The sequence below is a fragment of the Dendrobates tinctorius genome, unplaced genomic scaffold (genome assembly GCF_039654945.1).
Source record: "Dendrobates tinctorius isolate UK_male_01 unplaced genomic scaffold, ASM3965494v1 ptg000043l, whole genome shotgun sequence".
Lineage (NCBI taxonomy): Eukaryota > Metazoa > Chordata > Amphibia > Anura > Dendrobatidae > Dendrobates > Dendrobates tinctorius.
Window position 1 is genome coordinate 28044270 of NW_027361711.1, and position 18263 is coordinate 28062532.

Here is an 18263-nt window from a genome sequence, read left to right on the forward strand (position 1 = left end):
GGAATACGTGCAGAGCTGGGATGTCTTACCTGGGCCTCCTCTGAGTGTGATTCCGCCTCCGCAGCTCGAGCTTGTCTCCGGGTGGTCACAGGATAGGTCTCAGCCAGAGGGGCTACCGAGAATGCAGACAACATGGGCCCCAAGTCATTTCCCAGCAAGACGTCTGCAGGCAAATCCTCCATCAAGCCGACCTCCACAAGGCCATCCCCGACTCCCCAGTTCAGGTGAATCCTGACAGTGGGTAGTCGATGTATAGCTCCCCCTGCTACACGGACTGCCACTGTCCGGTCCGTCTTCTCTTGGTCCCGGACGAGATGAGGCTTCACAAGGGTCAAAGTTGCCCCGGAATCTCTTAGTCCCTGCATACGTTTCCCATTAACCCACACGACCTGTCGATGCTGTTGTCGATTATCTGCCCGGGCTGCCTGCACGGGGTCTACTTCATGCAGCACTTCCTCCATCTCTTCCACCCCTTGGTTAATCGTAGCCCCCAATGCCGGGTCAGCTTCGCCTTGGTAGCAGTGTACAGCAGCCCGGCTGAAGGTAGCTGTTCCCGCCTTTGGCCACTGGGTATGCTGAGTCCGGTTGGGGCATTGTCTTTGCAGGTGGCCCAGCTGACGACAGGTGTGGCATCGCACCCCAGGGGGACTGTGGTAGGCCGGGTTTCTAGCTGGTCCCCCTACACTCTTCGGTGGTTTGGGGACCTCCAGGTCCATGGGCGGGCCCCTAGTGACCACCTTTGATCCGGACAACTGCAGCCTCCTGGCATCATGATGTTCATCGGCCAGACGAGCGGCTTCCTCAAGAGTCATTGGCCGCCTGTCCCGAAGGCATACTGTGTCTCGGAGTTTAGTCCATTAAAGAATCGTTCTAACAGTAAGAGCTGGAGGACGTCCTCCTTAGTGGTTGCTTGGCTCCCTTGTACCCACTGTAGCAGTGACCGTCGTAATTTACAGGCCCATTCAGCGTGGGTATCGGTTACGCATTTTATAAGTCCGCGGAACTTTTGGCGTTAGGTCTCTGGTGTCACCGCATACCGGGCCAAGATCACTTCTTTGATCCGCTCATAGTCCATACAGTCCTCATCAGGTACTGTGCGATAGGCGTCTGCTGCCCGGCCTGTCAGCTTGCTGGCCAGAATCTGAACCCGTTCCTCCGGCTTCACTTGATGAAGGGCACACTGCCGCTCAAAGTCCTGCAGAAAGCCATCAATGTCTTCCTCTGCCTCCCCCAACTGTCAGAAGGCATTATACTGGATCTTTTTGTGGCTTACTGTTGAAGGTACCTGGTCGAAGGCCAGAGCTCCCCCTGCTCACTGACTCTCCTCTCCGCTCTGCCATCTCCATCTTGGCCAGCTCCACTTTGGTCTGCTCTGCCATCTCCATCTTGGCTAGCTCTATCCTGTTCCGCTCGGCCATCTTTTCCTTCAGATCAGTACGCACATCAGCCATCACCTCTCGTATGATCTCTACTGCAGGGTTTAGGCCATAGAACGCCAGTCTGTTCTTTACCTCCCTCTGGAATTCGGTCTCCTCCATATTCACATTGGGGTGCGCTGCACTGTTGTGTTCCATGATGGCTGCTATCAAATCCGCTTTTGTTTAGTTGCTGGTGATCAACCCTAGGGCTTCCACCAGATCTTTTAATGTAGTCCTCTTTAACTTCTGGTAGTTATTTTCCATTCATTCCTTTCCTCCTGTAGAAGGGGTATCAAATCCCGCTGTCTGCCATCAGTGTAACGGGGTCTACCCAAGCTGGGGTACCTCTTTCAGTACCACCCCGTGTTTTCGGAGGTCCGCTCTGCGTTGGCTGGAGTCTGAATGAATTACGCTGGCTGGAATTCCTTGGTTACATGGGCGCATATAAAAGATCACTGCTTCTCCACGTATTTCCAGTCTGACAACACTTTACTCACAGGACACAGAATATATCACACAGATACAGGGGGCAGGCCAATAGAAAAGCGGCAGGCCAGACATGCATTACAAAAGCCGCAGGTGGCCGGAGCCTGCCGATGTTTACTATGGGAATTACAAGGGTGGGGGGAGGGCGAACAAAAGGAGAATATCGTGTCCCCTCTGCCCAGGGGCGCAGCCTGTGGGCTGATGCATTAGGGACATGCATCTCACATAGATCCTATTATACATACATATAACTGCACAACATATTCTGGGTGCTGAGTGGTTCTGTAACACGTAACACCTATCATATGAATACAACAGCACACAAATGTACATTATATACAGTTAGTAATATGGTAATAAACTTGACTGTATAGCAGTACCAATAAAGCAACTAATGGTAATACACCTAATGGTGTAGCAATACCAATACATATTTTAATAACGTATTTTTCATCCCCATACATTTGTAATAGCCCCAAGATTCACAGGGCAGAAAGAAGTTGCAGATTGCTGTATGACATAAAGTATAGGAGTTTGTTGCTGAGATCATAAGACACATGGCTGGAGTTGAGAGAAGTAGATGATAAAACAAACTCCTGCAAAATACTCAGGCCACATGGGTGCCTCACCTGGCCTTAAAAGACCTTGGATGATTACCTCAGAGATACTTGCCAGGTTACCAGAGGAAACCGGTAAAGACAGTACAGAGGGAGCTGGCCATAAGAGAAGTGAGTAAGGTTTTACACTTGAGCTGGATAAATAAGTAACAATAGCATTGCCATCTTCTACAAATGGAGCTTACAATTACATATAGGGAGAGGGCTGACTAGACTGCAAGACCAATTATTTTAGGGATCTCAGTAAGTTTTAGATTTATGTTTGCAGTGTGAATGAGAGGTATGTTCACTGTATGCAACGTGTGTCTGGTGTGTTAGTGAGGTATGCATCATGGGTTCTGTGTGTTATTGATGTGTGCAACTTGTGTCTGGTGTTTTTGTGAGCTATGCATCATGTGTCCTGTGTGTTATTGATGTGTTCATCATGTGTCTGGTATATCAGTGAGGTATGCATCATGTGTCCTGTGTGTTATTGATGTGTGCAATGTGTGTCTAATGTGTTTAAAAAGGTTTACATCATGTGTCCAGTGTGTTATTGAAGTGTACAGAGTGTGTCTGGTGAGTCCAGTGTGTTATTGATGTGTGCAATGTGTGTCTGGTATGCTAGTAAGGTATGCATCATGTGTCCGGTGCAGTAGTGATGTGTGCATCATGTGTCTGGTGAGTTAGTGAGGTATGTGGGTCACCCCCCAGGGCTGTGGGGTACTCGGTACCGGGCCGGTATCGGTGGGTTGTGTCACAGCGGCGGTGACCCGGACCGTGGCCCTGGGCGCCCAAGTAATAGGAAGATGTATTGTTGAATGTAGTTAAATGAATAGTTCGTGACGCCACCTGTGGTGTTCGGCAAGGGAGGTGTTAAGCCGACGCTGCAGACAGATCCTCTGGGACAGATGGTGTGGTACAGCAAGGATGGTATAGCCCTCCACAGGCAGGGCTGTTGTCCCAGGGCAGTGTAGATGTGGAGACACTTAGATGGTGTAGTGTCCGGCGCAGGGGATGTAGCAGTGCCAGGCGGACGGACGCAGGAAGGAATGGAGGACGCCAGGGCATGTAGTTCCAAAGCTTTACTCACAGTCTGTAGTGCCCGCTTCTGTGCCGTGTCCTCCGGGTCAGGGACTCAGTCAACCTCCAGGCAAGATGGAATGCTCCCTTCCACACTCCGTCAACTTATGTGCCTTTCCTGAACGTCTCCTCTATAGCTCCTTAAGTGTGAAGATCTCCTAGTACTGTGTTACACTGGAGTTCCTCCTGACAGATGTTCCCAAGAACTCTACTGGACCGGCAGACAGCTGTAGCCTGCTTCGGGGACTCTCTACTCCTAAGTCCCGGCTCTCTATCCGTCTTGCTGTTGTGCCCTCAAGTCTTAGATGGGAGTAATGCATTTACAGCCCACTACTCCACTGGTGTCTGCTGCAGAACCATTAGTGTCCATACAACCTCGGGGACCGGGCCCCGGCCTTGCGCTTAGAACTTCTAGGCAGGGTTCTTCCTCTAACCCACGTCCTCTGTGTTCCCTTTTACTCCTACGTTCCGTACTTGTCTTTTCCCTTCTATGGAAGCTCAGGCTTCAGCGCAATGTCCTTCTCCTTCTTTCCTTTCCCGTGCCAGCTGGCTCAGGTCACTGAGGCAGCTGCAGCACTCCTTCTTCCATCCCTCTTCCAGGGATCCCCACTCCTCCCGAGTGGCTTCCTCTCCTACTCCACCTCTGGACTCAACTGAACTTCAATCCTGGAACTGTCCCACTCTTTTATATGTATCCTAAACTCCACCCACCTCCCAGCACGTCTAGTGTTCCAAGCAGGGAACCCCCACAGGTGCTCTGCTTCTCTCTAAGCAAGGAGACGCAATGTGGCTTTGCTGAACTACTCTATTGTGTGGGGTGCGAGTATTAGAGCATGGTCAGGAGCCTCCAACTTACCTGGATGGTGGGGCACCACACCTTGGGAGAAGGTGCAGTACCTCTGTGGCGACTGAGCCTCAGGGGCGCAACATATGCATCATGTGTCCTGTGCATTAGTGATGTGAGCAATATGTATCTGGTGTGGTGTGCTAGCGATGTGTGCATGGTGTGTCTATTGTGTGAGTGAAATGTGCAGCATGAGTGTAAAGTGTTAGTGGCATAAGTGTAGTGTGTTAGTGGAAGGTGTGGCATGTGTCCAATGATAGTTTTGTGTGCTGTTTTTGATGTGAAGGACAGGGAATCAGTAGAATCTCCTTCCTGTCACGAGTATGTCACATTCTCCTGGGAGATTCCAGTTTAGGCGATCAATATGTATTGTGAATCGCAGACCTTCCATTTAGCATTTGTGTTTTGTTCCTCATATAAAATGGACTTTGTTTCCTTTGGCGCTGAAGAGAGTAACAACTCTTTGAATGTCGGTTAGTGACATGCCGCTCCATCTCACAGCTGCTCCTGACCTGCTCATTTTCTCTCTCTTAAAACCTGGCCAGACCTTTTCATCCCTGCCTGTGAAAGCTTTACTTCCTGGCTTGCTGGAGTTGGTGTGCTGAAGCTGTAGTTTGTAGTTGCTGCTGGAGATTGTTGCTTGCTTTTTTGGGTGTATACTGTCTCCATTATCCTATTCCCATTTGGTTTGAACCTTCCTATCCTTCTCTTTAATCCTCTCTACCCTTGGTGAATGGTTTTGCATGTAAGTTGATATCCCTGTTTGTCTTACATGTATATACACTAACTTATCTGTACAAGGCCTCCTGGGGGAGGTGACAACTTAGGATATTAACAGGAGCATAGTAAGCTCAGAGACTCGGGCCACTCTACTTTAAAAAGTACTCCCTGGGACAGTGATAGTTAGGGTCCCCGTTCCAGGGTTAGTTTGAGGCCCCCCTTTCTTACCGAAGACCGTCACAACATGACACTTCCCCTAGAAACCCTTTAGTGTCAGCATCTGTCCATGGTTTCAGAGTTCTGTGTCAAATCTGTTCAGTCTGTGAATGGTTAAATAAAATAATTACATGGTTACGGTTTAAAGGGTATCTATCATTTAAAATTAAAAAACACTTCTGACATTTCATAGAGAGCTCAGAAGTTTTGATCAGTGAGAGTCTGGGTTAAAAGCCCCCACTAATTACTAAGAAAGATAAAGATTAGATCAGTGCTGCTTGACACCCCTTTCAGATTGGTGCAAGTAGTTAAAGGGAATCTGTCAGCAGGTTGTCGCTATGTAATCTAACAGCAGAATGATTTAGAGGCTGAGCTATGTGTCTGTCGCTTGCTGATCTGCATGCTGTCATTTTCATGCAATCACAGTTTTCTCTACTACAAATCTAGCAATGCTCAGAATGTTGAGCCATGTATAACCACTGATTGGCGGCTCTCTGTGTATACTGCTCGTGTACAGAAAGCTGCTAATCAGTGGTGGGGGTGGGATTACACAGAGCAGGAGGACTACATGGCAGCAGGAGATGTAATCAGAATAATAATTGGGAATCTTGAAATCAGAATAATTGTTTAAGTTTATTGCCTGAGTGTTCACTTGAATGCATGAATGAATGAATGAATGAATGAATGAATGAATGAAAGTGCTTAATAGATGATAGAACTGTTTTTTTGGATAAGTGGCTTGGTGTCACCACTATTTCATTCTAAAACATTGTTGTTTGCTTTCTGTAATATTCAGGTGACAAGGCTTGAGAGGGAGAAGAACCAGGACAGCAAGAGAATAAAGGAACAAGAGCAGCACAGACACACGGCTGCTGTTTCGGAGCTCAAGGCCAAGCTGCACGAGGACAAGATGAAGGAGCTTCAGGCAGTAAGGGAGAACCTTATTAAACAGCACGAGCAGGAGATGTCTCGAATGGTTAAACTAAAGGAGGCTGAGATCCTGCGACTTAAGTCTGCTGTGAATGCTCTACGAGATGGCAGCAGCGACAAAGTAAGGACAGCCCTGACCACAGAGGCGCGTGAAGAGGCCAGGAAAGTGTTTGACTCAGAGCGCCTTAAGCTCCTACAGGAGATCACAGAGCTGAAGTCAGCTAAGAAACAGGTGGATGAGGCCCTCAACAATATGATTCAAGCTGACAAAATCAAAGCTGGAGATCTGAGAAGTGAACACCACTCCCACCAGGAGGCCATTGCAAAATTTAAGTGGGAAAGTGAGAGAGACATCCGTAGACTGGTAAGAATCACAGAACGTGACAACATCATTGCAAATAAAAATAGTCAAGTTCTCTAAGTGGGTCAATCAGATTACAGATCCAAGTTTTCTAAATCATTGAAAAAATGATTGACCAATTGTGGCAACTCGTTAACCTATTCCTTACTCCAATTCTCCCTCAATAAGTATCATAACTACATATAATTTAATATGTAATCAAGGATTTTACTATTTAGCACTGAAACAGCAAGTCAGTAGGGAAGAAAAATGCTTATTGCAACCTATTAGAGGTGGCAATATTATAGGTGAACTTTGGAACTCTAAACCAAAGTATTTGCCTAAATTGAAGTCTCCTCCAAAAGTGGAAGACTATTATATTGCTCCTCATCAATACAAAGCACGGTACTGATTGGCTGGGTTAATGACTTTTTACATAGCTCTCAGGAGGTATTGTCTCATCTTACATAGTACTAAAGATGGATGTTTGTAAGAGAACGGGACTTTTAACAAACATTGCATAAATCAATAGCACAGGCAAAATAAAAGAAACTTTGCAAAGTATTTTATCAAAGAAATTTATTTCCTTCTCCACCTATCAGCCACTTCTTCCACTCCCTCCGATTCATAAACTTATCATCCATTCTGGAAAAACAGCTCAACTCTATTTTGCTAAGAGAATCCATACTACCATCTCACTGTGATTTCATGTGATACAGTCAATCATTACACTGTAAAATGAAGTAGATGGGGACGGGAGAAGTTAGGACCAGAAAAAGGAAATAAGCAGAGGGAGACACAGTAAGATTGTGCTGAGGTCCTAATAAGTTTTTTACCTCACTCCAGAGCTAGCTTGATTCACATGCAGACAGCTCAGGATTGCTGAATAAACTCCAATATGCTTCTGTTTTTCTCTGTGTGTTTAAAACTGAATCAAGAGTAGGAATCTATCTCTGTGTGTTTTCTGTGGAGGCGATCATAGCAACTAGTCTCCTTCCAACAGCTAAGAGTTAAGTGTAAGTTGAAGGGGTGGTCCAAAGTCAAACTAAATTTCATTCTAAATTGCTTTGTCACGGGTTTACCGAGACAGACATGAGCCATAAGACTGTAGCATCTGATTAAACGTACTCCTGCACTGATTACAAACACATCTCATTCTGATTTAATGGTGCAGGTTTCTGATAGCAGTGCAGGGGTTAAACTGTTCCACTTAGAGTCTCTCAAGCCTCCCTGCTTGATCTCAGCTGTGCAGTATTGGTCACTCCCCTCTGCTATATATACATGCCTCTGACAATCTGGGTTGCTGGTGTTAAGTCCTCCTGATGAGGAGTGGAGAAGTCAGTAGTTGGTAGAGGCGTTTGGAGTTTTGTTCTGTGTGCAAATGCTCTTCCTCTCCTATTTTGGTTTTCATTCCTTTTCTCGCCGGTGTTCCCCTCTATTGTCTGTGATTGCATATTTGTATGATTGGTATTGTTCCTTTATCCTTATATGAACTTCCTTGTTTGTCTGGTTTGCGTATATACATTCAATTTTACTTCCCACTTCCCAGGGTGGGCGAGGGGGACAGATATAGGGCTGATTTAAGAGTTCAGGAAAGTATGTGGCCCCGGTGTCTCCACAATAAGAAGTAATTCAGGGAGCAGGGATAGCTAGGTTGCCCCTTGTGTTAGGGACAGTAAAGGAGCCCAGGGTAATCCAACAACAAAGTTGTGACAGCCTATCTACAGTATTTAGTGCCATAATATAGACTATTTTCTAACATACTTGTATTAAAAATTTCCTATCCTTCCCTAACTATACTATCTAACAGCTGTTCTATTTTTTCGTTATTTCCTGTGTGATGACGATTCGTTTGAATATCCCAGGGCATGCCAGGATACTCAAACAAAGCGTAATCAAAGCAGGGGGCAGATGCTGCAGTCACTGTCACAGCACCTTCCTCCTCTTCGAAGCAAAGCGTCATCAGCATGAGGAGAACAAGGGCTTAGTTCCATTCTTAATAGCATTATAACCCACAGGGTAGACATTACTTAACTCTGTGAGTTCAAATTATCACCTGTGCACTACTGTTCCAGCAAAAATTGTTAGGCACTTGCACTTTTCGTATGTGTATATCAACTGCACATAAACAATTGTTATTGCTGGTCACATCGACTCCCGCATCATCATGAGAACAATCTAGGTGACACTATTGTCATGAGGCAGGCAATTGGTCCCAACGTCAACTCTGGACTGTTTATTTTTTTTTATTTTTTTTTTTAAATCAGATTCTTTTTAATAAACATTTTTCAAATGATTACAACCACATGAAACATCTCCCTGAATATATCACAAATAAAAACGGAAAAGATGATAACCCCCTCCCTTCCGAAACACAAGTCCTGGAACTATTTTTATATAGGAAGATTAAAGAGTATCTTCCGTAAACCATATTTTGCCATTTCCATATATGCAAATAAGACTAAGCGCAATTCCTGATTCAACGGGTAAACAAAAGTTATCTGTCCAGCCAGTGTCCATTTACACTGTTTATTACCAGCCTAGAAAGGGAAAGTTAGTTTAGTTAAGAGAGTCAAAAATATTTTTTCACATTAGGATTCTCGATGATAAGCCAGCGGTGTTATCCAAGGACCCCAAACTTTATCACATTTTTTAATTACATTTATTTTTTTTTATAAATTCCTTTTTCTAAACCTATAAACCCAGTTATTCTATTAATAAATTAACAAGTGGATGGTAGAGTAGGTTGTATACCGTGAGAAACAATAGTTTTTCTTGAAATATTCTGTATTCTGGCCATAATAATTGCCACCGGATCCTCCTCAGGGAGATCAGGTATGACTACCAATATACATATTCTGGGTTCATTACTTTACCATAAATCTAGAACATCATTCCAGAATGATCCAATATTATTGCATTCCCACATCATATGCTTGAGGTTGGCATTAGGCAAAGAACATCTCTGGCACTTAAAATTTTGCCTCATGCCAAACCGATGTAGAAATTTTGGAGTTCTACATTTTCTGTCGATTAAATAGAATTGTGACAACCTTTGAACCTCATAAAGGAAAAGGTGTTAAGCCTAATATGGTGTCCCACTGATTCTCCAGTATCACTGCCGTATCGGCTTCTCTTTGAGTGTTAATAGTAAGACGGAACTTATTTAGGTCTGCAGTAAGCAGAAGTTTATACAGGTTAGGAATAAGGCTTCTTGTTGTTCCTTACTCCCGACACCCAGTGGCAGAAATCTATAGAACTGACAATAAAGTATATTAAACTCACTCTGCAACTGCTCAAAATTCTTAAAAATTGTTGGCAGCGGGTTGCTCACGATACTCTCCAAGCCTGTGAATGGAGAGTAGTTTCCATAACCAGAGACCCTTATCCATGACAGGTAACACTTGGCTTTCTCTATATTTCTGGTGCCGACTCTCTGGACACACTTCATTTATACTCCTTATCTGATCCCCCTCATGGGTCCAATGCTATCTGATTTTCACTGCTAATGCTTACGCATCTGCACTGTTGTATTTTATAACCGTGTCACTGATGTTACTGTTATTATTATTATTACTATTATTTCTATTATTTGGACTGTTGGTGACGTCTATACTCCTGTTCATTATTTTCAGCATTATCTTTTGTTGACTATGACTTTTTTTTGTTGCCAATATGTATAACTTGTTGTGTACCAACTCAGATCTTAATTTTATTTGTATATATTTCCATACAGATTTGGCTTGAAAAAGGCATGTTTATGCCGAAACGTTGCAGAAGTACATCTGTTTTTCACTAGGGTCATTTTTTGATTTTTTTGTATGGTGGTGGTTCTTGCCTTATTTTTCATATTGGATAATAAACCTATCATTTGAGTGCCAAAGTTTTTGTTATTTTGTTACTACTTGGTTCTTCAGAGCACCCCTTATATTCCATATAACAGAACTTGTTTATTCAGGAACAATCAAGAACAATATATGATAACCTTAATAGATCAGGAATAAATCATTTGTGTGTCTCTATCTGTACAGCATCTACAGCAGGCTGCTTCTCTCATACACAGACACAGGAAAATAGGAAATACAGCCACATGCTCTCCCTGTGTGAGCCTCTGGGAGTTTTTGTTTAACTTTATAAACAATATACAAATCTAGCAACTTAACACTCATAGACAGGAATGGAGTTGTTGCACCAAATATATTCCAACAAAAATATTCCCGGTTTGGATTAGAGCCAGAGTATGAATACCACTCTTTTCCCGTTCGGAACAACCCCCCAGATTCATGAACTCTGTGCTACACTTTATAGATCATCGACAATGTTGGTAAATGGTATGTTGTTTTCCAGCTTCTACTCGCCTCTAAATAGGTATATGCCAAGAAGTTATCTGTTTGCTTAAATGACAACTTTGTCTGGTAATTTCCCTCATCTCATAATTTCAAGTGTTGGATTTGTGCAGCTAAATAATAAATCCAAGCATTCGTAATAGCTACCCCCCATCTGTTTTGTCCCTTTGAAAACAAACTCTGGACTGATAAACCCTCCAGATACTATTAATCACTTCATGAGTTTCACCTAGAAAATAAAAGTCCCCTATTCAATAGGTGTACAAATTTGCTGTCCAATATGTCTCCCTTTATCTTATTGTAATTGCACAGACCCCCTAATTAGTATTTTATTTCTCTTCCAATGGACCTAAATATATTTAATAATATTCTTCTTCATTTCAAATTCAATGAGTCACTGTGCTTACACCTCGTGGAGACACGGGGGGTCAGCGGCCGCCCCGGTCCGCTAGCTGAAACCACATGGAACAGGGATCGTCCCACCGAACACCCTCTCTCTTTTTACAGTGGAGGTAACACAATTCAGACATCACAGGGTGAAGGTAAAACAGCGTGGCCATACTTGATTGAACCACAAAACAGGCAGATAGTACATAGAACAGTCCCAGCACATTAGAGTCTCACCCATCCACTGACTCACCGGTATAACAGCAGCTGTGACTTCAGGGCTTTCAGGGTCGACTACCCCACCTGTGGCATGCACGCAGAGAAGAGGTAACGATAAGCTTAGGAAGCTGACAGGTCAGGTGACCTGAGGGTTACAAGCTAGCTGCTCCAAATATCTCCATGGAGCAAGGCGACAGGTAGGTCTCATTCCTGGCTTTCTCCAAACGAATCCATGGATTCACAATGGTAAATGGAGCAGATCTGTATTCTTCTAGCCAGGACCTTGGTCCCCTAAGATGGCATTCTGTAGTATGACAAATCTGTGTTCCTCGTGATGGAGCCATCATGTCTTGGCTGCTGTCCTTTAGAGAGTCTCTGGACATTTGTATGTTTGGATGTCTGGATGTCTTGGCTGAATGTCTGGCTGTTTCTTACAGAGGCATATAACCTCTTTTCGTAGTTACAAAGTGGCCTTCATTCAATATTCACAGATAAGAGGATGAATGGTGACAAGGCCAAGTCGTATTATTTGATTATATAGTCTTTTTACATAGATTTTCTGCCTCTGTTTTAAAAGTCAACAAACTAGCTGACCTGGACAATCTGTAATCAGCATATCAGCAAACATCACTAGTCATCCAGGATAACAGCACAGTATGTTACAGCAAATGTCAACTTACAAGACAGTATTACAGGCTTGTAGGAATAAAAGTCTGTGTTTTCTTGGCCAAGATATAGATAGCAGTCTATTCTTACTGGCTTGCTAAAAATAAACATTTGGTTAATTAAGATACAATGCTGAGTCTCCACACACCTCAACACCAATTTTATTAATAGGGAATTCAGGATCCCTGGCCATTCATTTCTATCATGCTCAAATATTGTTGACAGTGGTTTTGCGTGCAAATGTACCATAATGGTATGTTAAGATGTCAGCTTACTCTGTTCTTGCAAAATTAAAAAATACATTGATCTATGAGGCTTATACAGATACTATGGCAATATGGTAGTGTAGTTCAAATGTTAAAAGGAGAGCTAATTTTCCCAATCTACAGTGGTGCTTGAAAGTTTGTAAACACTTCTGAATTTTCCATATTTCTGCATACCAGTAGATAAGGAGAACCAAATCAAACAAATGAGTGAAAAATAATAGACCTTGCCATTTTCAAATGAGGAAAATATCAATATCACATCCCTGTGAGTGGCAAAAGTATGTGAATCTTTGCTTTTAGTATTTGGTGTGACCCCCTTGGGCAGCAATAATTATATTTAAATGTTTCCAGCACTTGTTGAGAAGTTCTGATATGGGCTCAGAGGAATTTTATCCTATTCGTTCCTACAAACCTGTTTCATCTCTGTTAAATTGGTTGATTTTCTCCAATAAACTGATCACTTTGGCTGCCTCCACAACAATTAACAGTTGAACCATTCTTTTGTAGAGCAACTTATGTGCCTTGAGTTGTTGTCTTGCTGCATGACACCCATTCTCCTGAGATTGACTGTGGATTGGTGGAGTCAAAACTATTTAGAGATAGTTTTGAAACCTTTTCCAGCGTAATAAGCAATAACAACTCATCTTCTGGGGTCCTCAGAAATTATACAGTCTCACAAAGCTCATATATTAATAGATTTGTGCTCTTTAAATAAAGCAGGTTGTCCACTTGCACATGATTTTCATGCCATTGATTGAAAATGCAATTCTCTATATGTGGCAAAAGTATGATAACCATTAGGATTACCAGATAACATGAAGGATAAATTAGACATGTAGCGTTGGATAATTTTCCTCTTTTAAAAATGACAAAGTGTAATACTCAAGCATCACTGTAGCTTGTATATTTGATATTGCAAGTATTGGCTAAATTCCACATACATTCTATTGTGAGATATTGAATACTACAATATGTTGTATAAGTCACTAAAACAACAAGTGGTACAATTATAATAATAGTAGGTAAGTTATTACTGAAGACCACATCAATTATTTTCTTCATATTATTCTTCAGATGGACGAAATCAAAGCGAAAGACAGGATTATATTTTCCTTAGAAAAAGAACTGGAGACACAAACCTTTTTTCTTCAGAAACTCCAGTTACAGAAAGAAGCTTTGGATGAGCAATTATTTCTGGTGAAAGAAGCGGAGTGTAACATAGGAAGTCCCAAGCGAGAAATCCCAGGGAGGGCAGGAGATGGATCAGAGCACTGTGGAAGTCCGGTAAGATTGACAACTGATTTTCTCTATCCACATTTAAGCCTAATGCAAGATATCTCAATTTTTTAACTGAGATAGTCAAAGAAGGCAATAGTTCTAATTATTTACAATCATCTTTTCAAGTATTTAAAAAAATGTTATTGTTTGTGTATTGTTCTATGATGTCCTATGGAATCCTACTTGGGTCCTCAACAGTACTTAGGCTGGGTTCACACTTGTGTTTGGCTGGTCTGCGTATGGCTGCGTACTTCCTCCCTTAAGCTCCGCCTACTTCCGCATGCATCCTGCTTCGTCCTGTGTACCTATGTTTAACATTGGATATGCAGGGACATGCGTTGTATGCGGATGCGTCCACATGCGCATATCTGCAAAAGATAACGAAAGGGATAGGATTGTGTTTGATGATAGGGCTAAGGCAGAGGTAAATGTCTGTTTTACCAGTTTTCATCTTGTGGTGGGGGGATCACATGGACCGGCCTGCTGCTTTAAGAAAGGAAAAAATAGGAATGGAGGGATATTACAAAAGGGGGAGAGTCCAGTGAGACTTCTTGAAATGGCCCCTTATCTAAGGTAAGTAGAGGAACGTTTACGTTACGGGTTCAAGATTCTGACATCAGCACACAAGGTCCCATTTACTTTAAAAGGAACCTTTCAGGTCATCCATGCCCTCCAACCCAGCAGCATTTACCTATGTATGATTAAACTCCCTGCCTAACCTGCCCTGTATAACATAATTCAGTTAAATAAATGCTTTAAAAAAGCATTTATAATGTCCCCGTTTAGTATGCTAATGAGGGCTTTGACAAGTCGATGGGGCATTAGTTGCCCCAGTCTAATCAGCCCTGGCTCCTAATTATCACGCCCCTGTTGGCGTGATAACATAATGTCATGATCTCAGTGCGGGTTTGACTCGCACACGTGGGGTTAATGTCTGGAACCAGTGCTGATGACTGGCATTTCTGGGGTTAAAGGTTGTGATCCCAGTGAAGGCTTACCTGCACACCTGGGGCTATGATTGTGGCCACTCCCTGGTTCTGGGAGAGGCTTCTTATAGCCTCAGGACGCTCCCATCCCCATCAGTTATACTTTTGCCCTTGGCATAGTGTGGTGACTAGAGTTGAGCGACTTTTGGTTTTTTAGGGTCGCGTTTCGTTTCGTGAAACCCAACTTTTCCAAAAGTCGGGTCGAGCAAGATCGTCCGATTATAGGGAAAAGTTGGGGTCGTCCCGAAACACGAAACCCAATGTAAGTCAATGGGGAATAAAAGTCGGCAGTGAGAGGAGGACAGGAAACACACCTACAGTGCCCATTTGAATGCCAAAAGCATCAATTCTTCTTACTTAAGCTTGTCAACCTTAATTAACTTCATAATACAAGTGTGACATCGGCGGCTGTGTCCGCCGATGCCCCTCCTGTAGCAGCGCGCGCCGCAGCGTTTCCTCACCTGCGCGCTCCCGTCCGGGCGCGCGCCCGTCGTCCACTCTCCCTCACGGCGGCTCCTGTCTCCCGTCCCCTGTCTCGTGCACGCCTCCTCCCGCTCTCTCTCTCCAGCGGTGGGCGGCGCTGAGGGGCTGGACTGGGGGACGCACTTCCGGGGGTTGGTCTATTTCAGGCGTCCTCGCTGTTAGGAGGACGCCTGATGATTGTGTAGTTCTCTGCACCCTCTGGCCGCCACTGCTCTCCTGTACCTTACCTTTCTCTGCCTTATCTCCCTGCCATCCTCAGTGTCATTCCCTTGCTCTCCTCAGTCTGCCCAGGCGCTGCTTCCTTTCCATTCCTTTGGCCGTCCTCTGTCTCCAGTTCGCCCTGGTCCTTTCCCTTGCCATTTCCATATTGTGTCTTTCCTGTACTCCCCGTCCCTGCTTGTATATCAGTCCGCTGCCTCTCCAGGCCTTTTGTCCGTGGAGCCGTCCCTCTTGGTTCCGGCTGTCGCGCCTCCGTCCTCTGTGGTCCTGCCCCAAACGGTCCCTGTATAGGGGTCGGTCTTCACCTGGCGTGCTCGGCCCAGGGGCTCCGGATCCGCGATCCAGAGGGTCCACTCTCTGACTTAGTTTCTCGTCAGCATTACAGTATCATCAGGCCATGGACCCCGCCGGTGCCGCGGCTGCCACTCAAAAGGAACTGCTTTTCCTAAGAGAGAATCAGACCCGTATCATGTCATTCATGAAGTCCATGGACACCCGGCTCTCCGCCCTGCAAACCGCTGACCCAGCGCATGCACCTCTCTTAGTCAGTCTCCAGCAGGAGCTTGCGCAGCAGCGCGATGCTCAATCTCACATTTTGGGGTATATGGCGTCCGTGGATGATCGGCTGCTGTCTTTGCAGTCCTCTGCGGCCGCTTCTACCCAAGCCCGGGACGCTGTCTCTTTTCCTCCTCCCCGTCTTGGTAAGCCGCCTAGGTACTCTGGGGACCCAAAATTGTGTAGGGGATTTTTAAACCAGTGCAGGTTGCACTTTGATCTTCTGCCACAACAATACCCCACGGATCGTGCTAAGGTGGCCTTTATAATCTCCCATCTAGAGGGGGAGGCGTTGGCTTGGGTGAATCCGTTGTGGGAGAGGGATGACCCGGTGGTGACTAACATCCAGAGTTTTTTGGAAACATTCCGTAAGGTTTTTGATGAACCCGGATGCCTTGCTTCCTCTACTGAGGCCCTTTTTAACCTCTGCCAGGGGTCTCTAACTGTAGGGCAATACGCCATCCGTTTCCGGACCTTGTCCTCGGAGCTGGGCTGGAATAACGAAGCCCTGGTTGGTGCCTTTTGGAGAGGTCTTTCTAGTAAAATCAAAGACGAGTTGGCCGGGCGTGACCTTCCTACCACCCTGGAGGATCTCATCTCCCTGGCTGCTCGTATTGACCTGCGTTTTCAGGAACGCGCTAGGGAATCGGCCAGGGAGAGGAGGTCCTTTAGGTTATACCAAGCCCCCATTCCGCGCACTGTTGCTCTCCCTAGTAACACTGCACCCGAGCCTATGCAGGTGGATCGCATCAAGCTGTCCGAACAACGGCGTAAGGAGAGGATGACTAAGGGACTCTGTCTATATTGTGGAGGGGCCAATCACTTCGTACGCACTTGTCCTGAGAGACCGGGAAACGCATCCGCCTAGGCCAGGTAGGTGAGGGCCCCCTAGGTGATCAGACCCCCTCTCTCCCACTTACTCTTTCAGCTCTGCTTATTACAGGTCGGGGGCGTAGCTCTGTGGAGGCGTATGTGGACTCGGGCGCTGCAGGCAACTTCATCCGCCAGGAGGAGGCTGACAAACTCCAGATTCCCGTGATCGTCTTAAGTAACCCTCGAGCAATCACCTCCGTGGATGGCAAACCTCTTCCTGGGCTCATCACCACGGTTACCATTGAAGTAAAGCTACAAATTGGCGCACTTCATTCTGAGAAGATTGCCTTCTATGTCCTGCCTCAATTATCCCATGCCATTCTCTTGGGACTACCTTGGCTTAGGCGGCATGAGCCAGTCATCAACTGGCGCTCCGGAGAGATCCTGCGCTGGGGGCATACCTGCCATGCAACCTGTTTACGTACCCTGGTTCATTCCCATCCTCAGCTTAGACCAACGGACCTCCCCGGCCTTCCTGTTCCATACCACGCCTACGCTGATGTTTTCTGCAAGAAGGAGGCGGACTCCCTGCCCCCACACCGGTCCTATGACTGCCCCATCGACCTGATTCCTGGAGCGGTTCCTCCCAGAGGTAGAACTTACCCTCTTTCTCCTGCCGAGACCTCTGCCATGACGGAATATATCCATGAAAATCTGTCCAAGGGGTTTATCCGGAAGTCCTCCTCTCCTGCGGGCGCGGGCTTCTTCTTCGTCCGGAAGAAAGACGGATCACTGCGGCCTTGCATTGATTACCGGGGTCTAAACAAAATCACCGTTAAAAATCGTTACCCCCTTCCATTGATTCCGGAGCTCTTCGACCGGCTGAGAGGAGCCCGGATCTTCACGAAGTTAGATCTGCGGGGAGCCTACAATTTGGTCTGGATCCGTGCTGGGGATGAGTGGAAAACGGCCTTCAATACCCGTGACGGGCATTATGAATACCTAGTCATGCCATTCGGTCTTTGCAATGCCCCCGCTGTGTTTCAAGAATTTATCAACGAGGTATTCCGGGATCTACTCTATTCCTGTGTGGTCATCTATCTAGACGACATTCTCGTTTTCTCGCCCGACTTGTCCTCCCATCGCAAGAGCGTACGCTTGGTCTTGCACCGCCTTCGAGAGAACCAACTCTACGCCAAGATTGAGAAATGCCTTTTTGAGCAGTCGTCTCTGCCCTTCTTGGGATATGTCGTCACCGATTCCGGTCTAAAGATGGATCCCGAAAAACTCAGTGCTGTACTCAAGTGGCCCCGTCCAGTGGGGATTAAGGCCATCCAGCGGTTTCTTGGGTTCGCAAATTATTACCGTCAGTTTGTGCCTCATTTTTCTACGGTTACCAAACCCATCACGGT

At 45.3% G+C, this 18263-nt stretch overlaps 1 protein-coding gene across 1 annotated transcript in view; it reads left to right on the top strand.

Annotated features, from left to right (window-relative positions):
• Window positions 1-18263, top strand: part of JAKMIP2 (janus kinase and microtubule interacting protein 2) — a 224162-nt gene that overhangs the window by 113976 nt on the left and 91923 nt on the right. The window contains exons 4-5 of the mRNA XM_073575246.1: window positions 6160-6657; window positions 13592-13801. Coding sequence (XP_073431347.1) covers window positions 6160-6657; window positions 13592-13801 — 708 coding nt within the window. The remainder of the gene's footprint in view (window positions 1-6159; window positions 6658-13591; window positions 13802-18263) is intronic.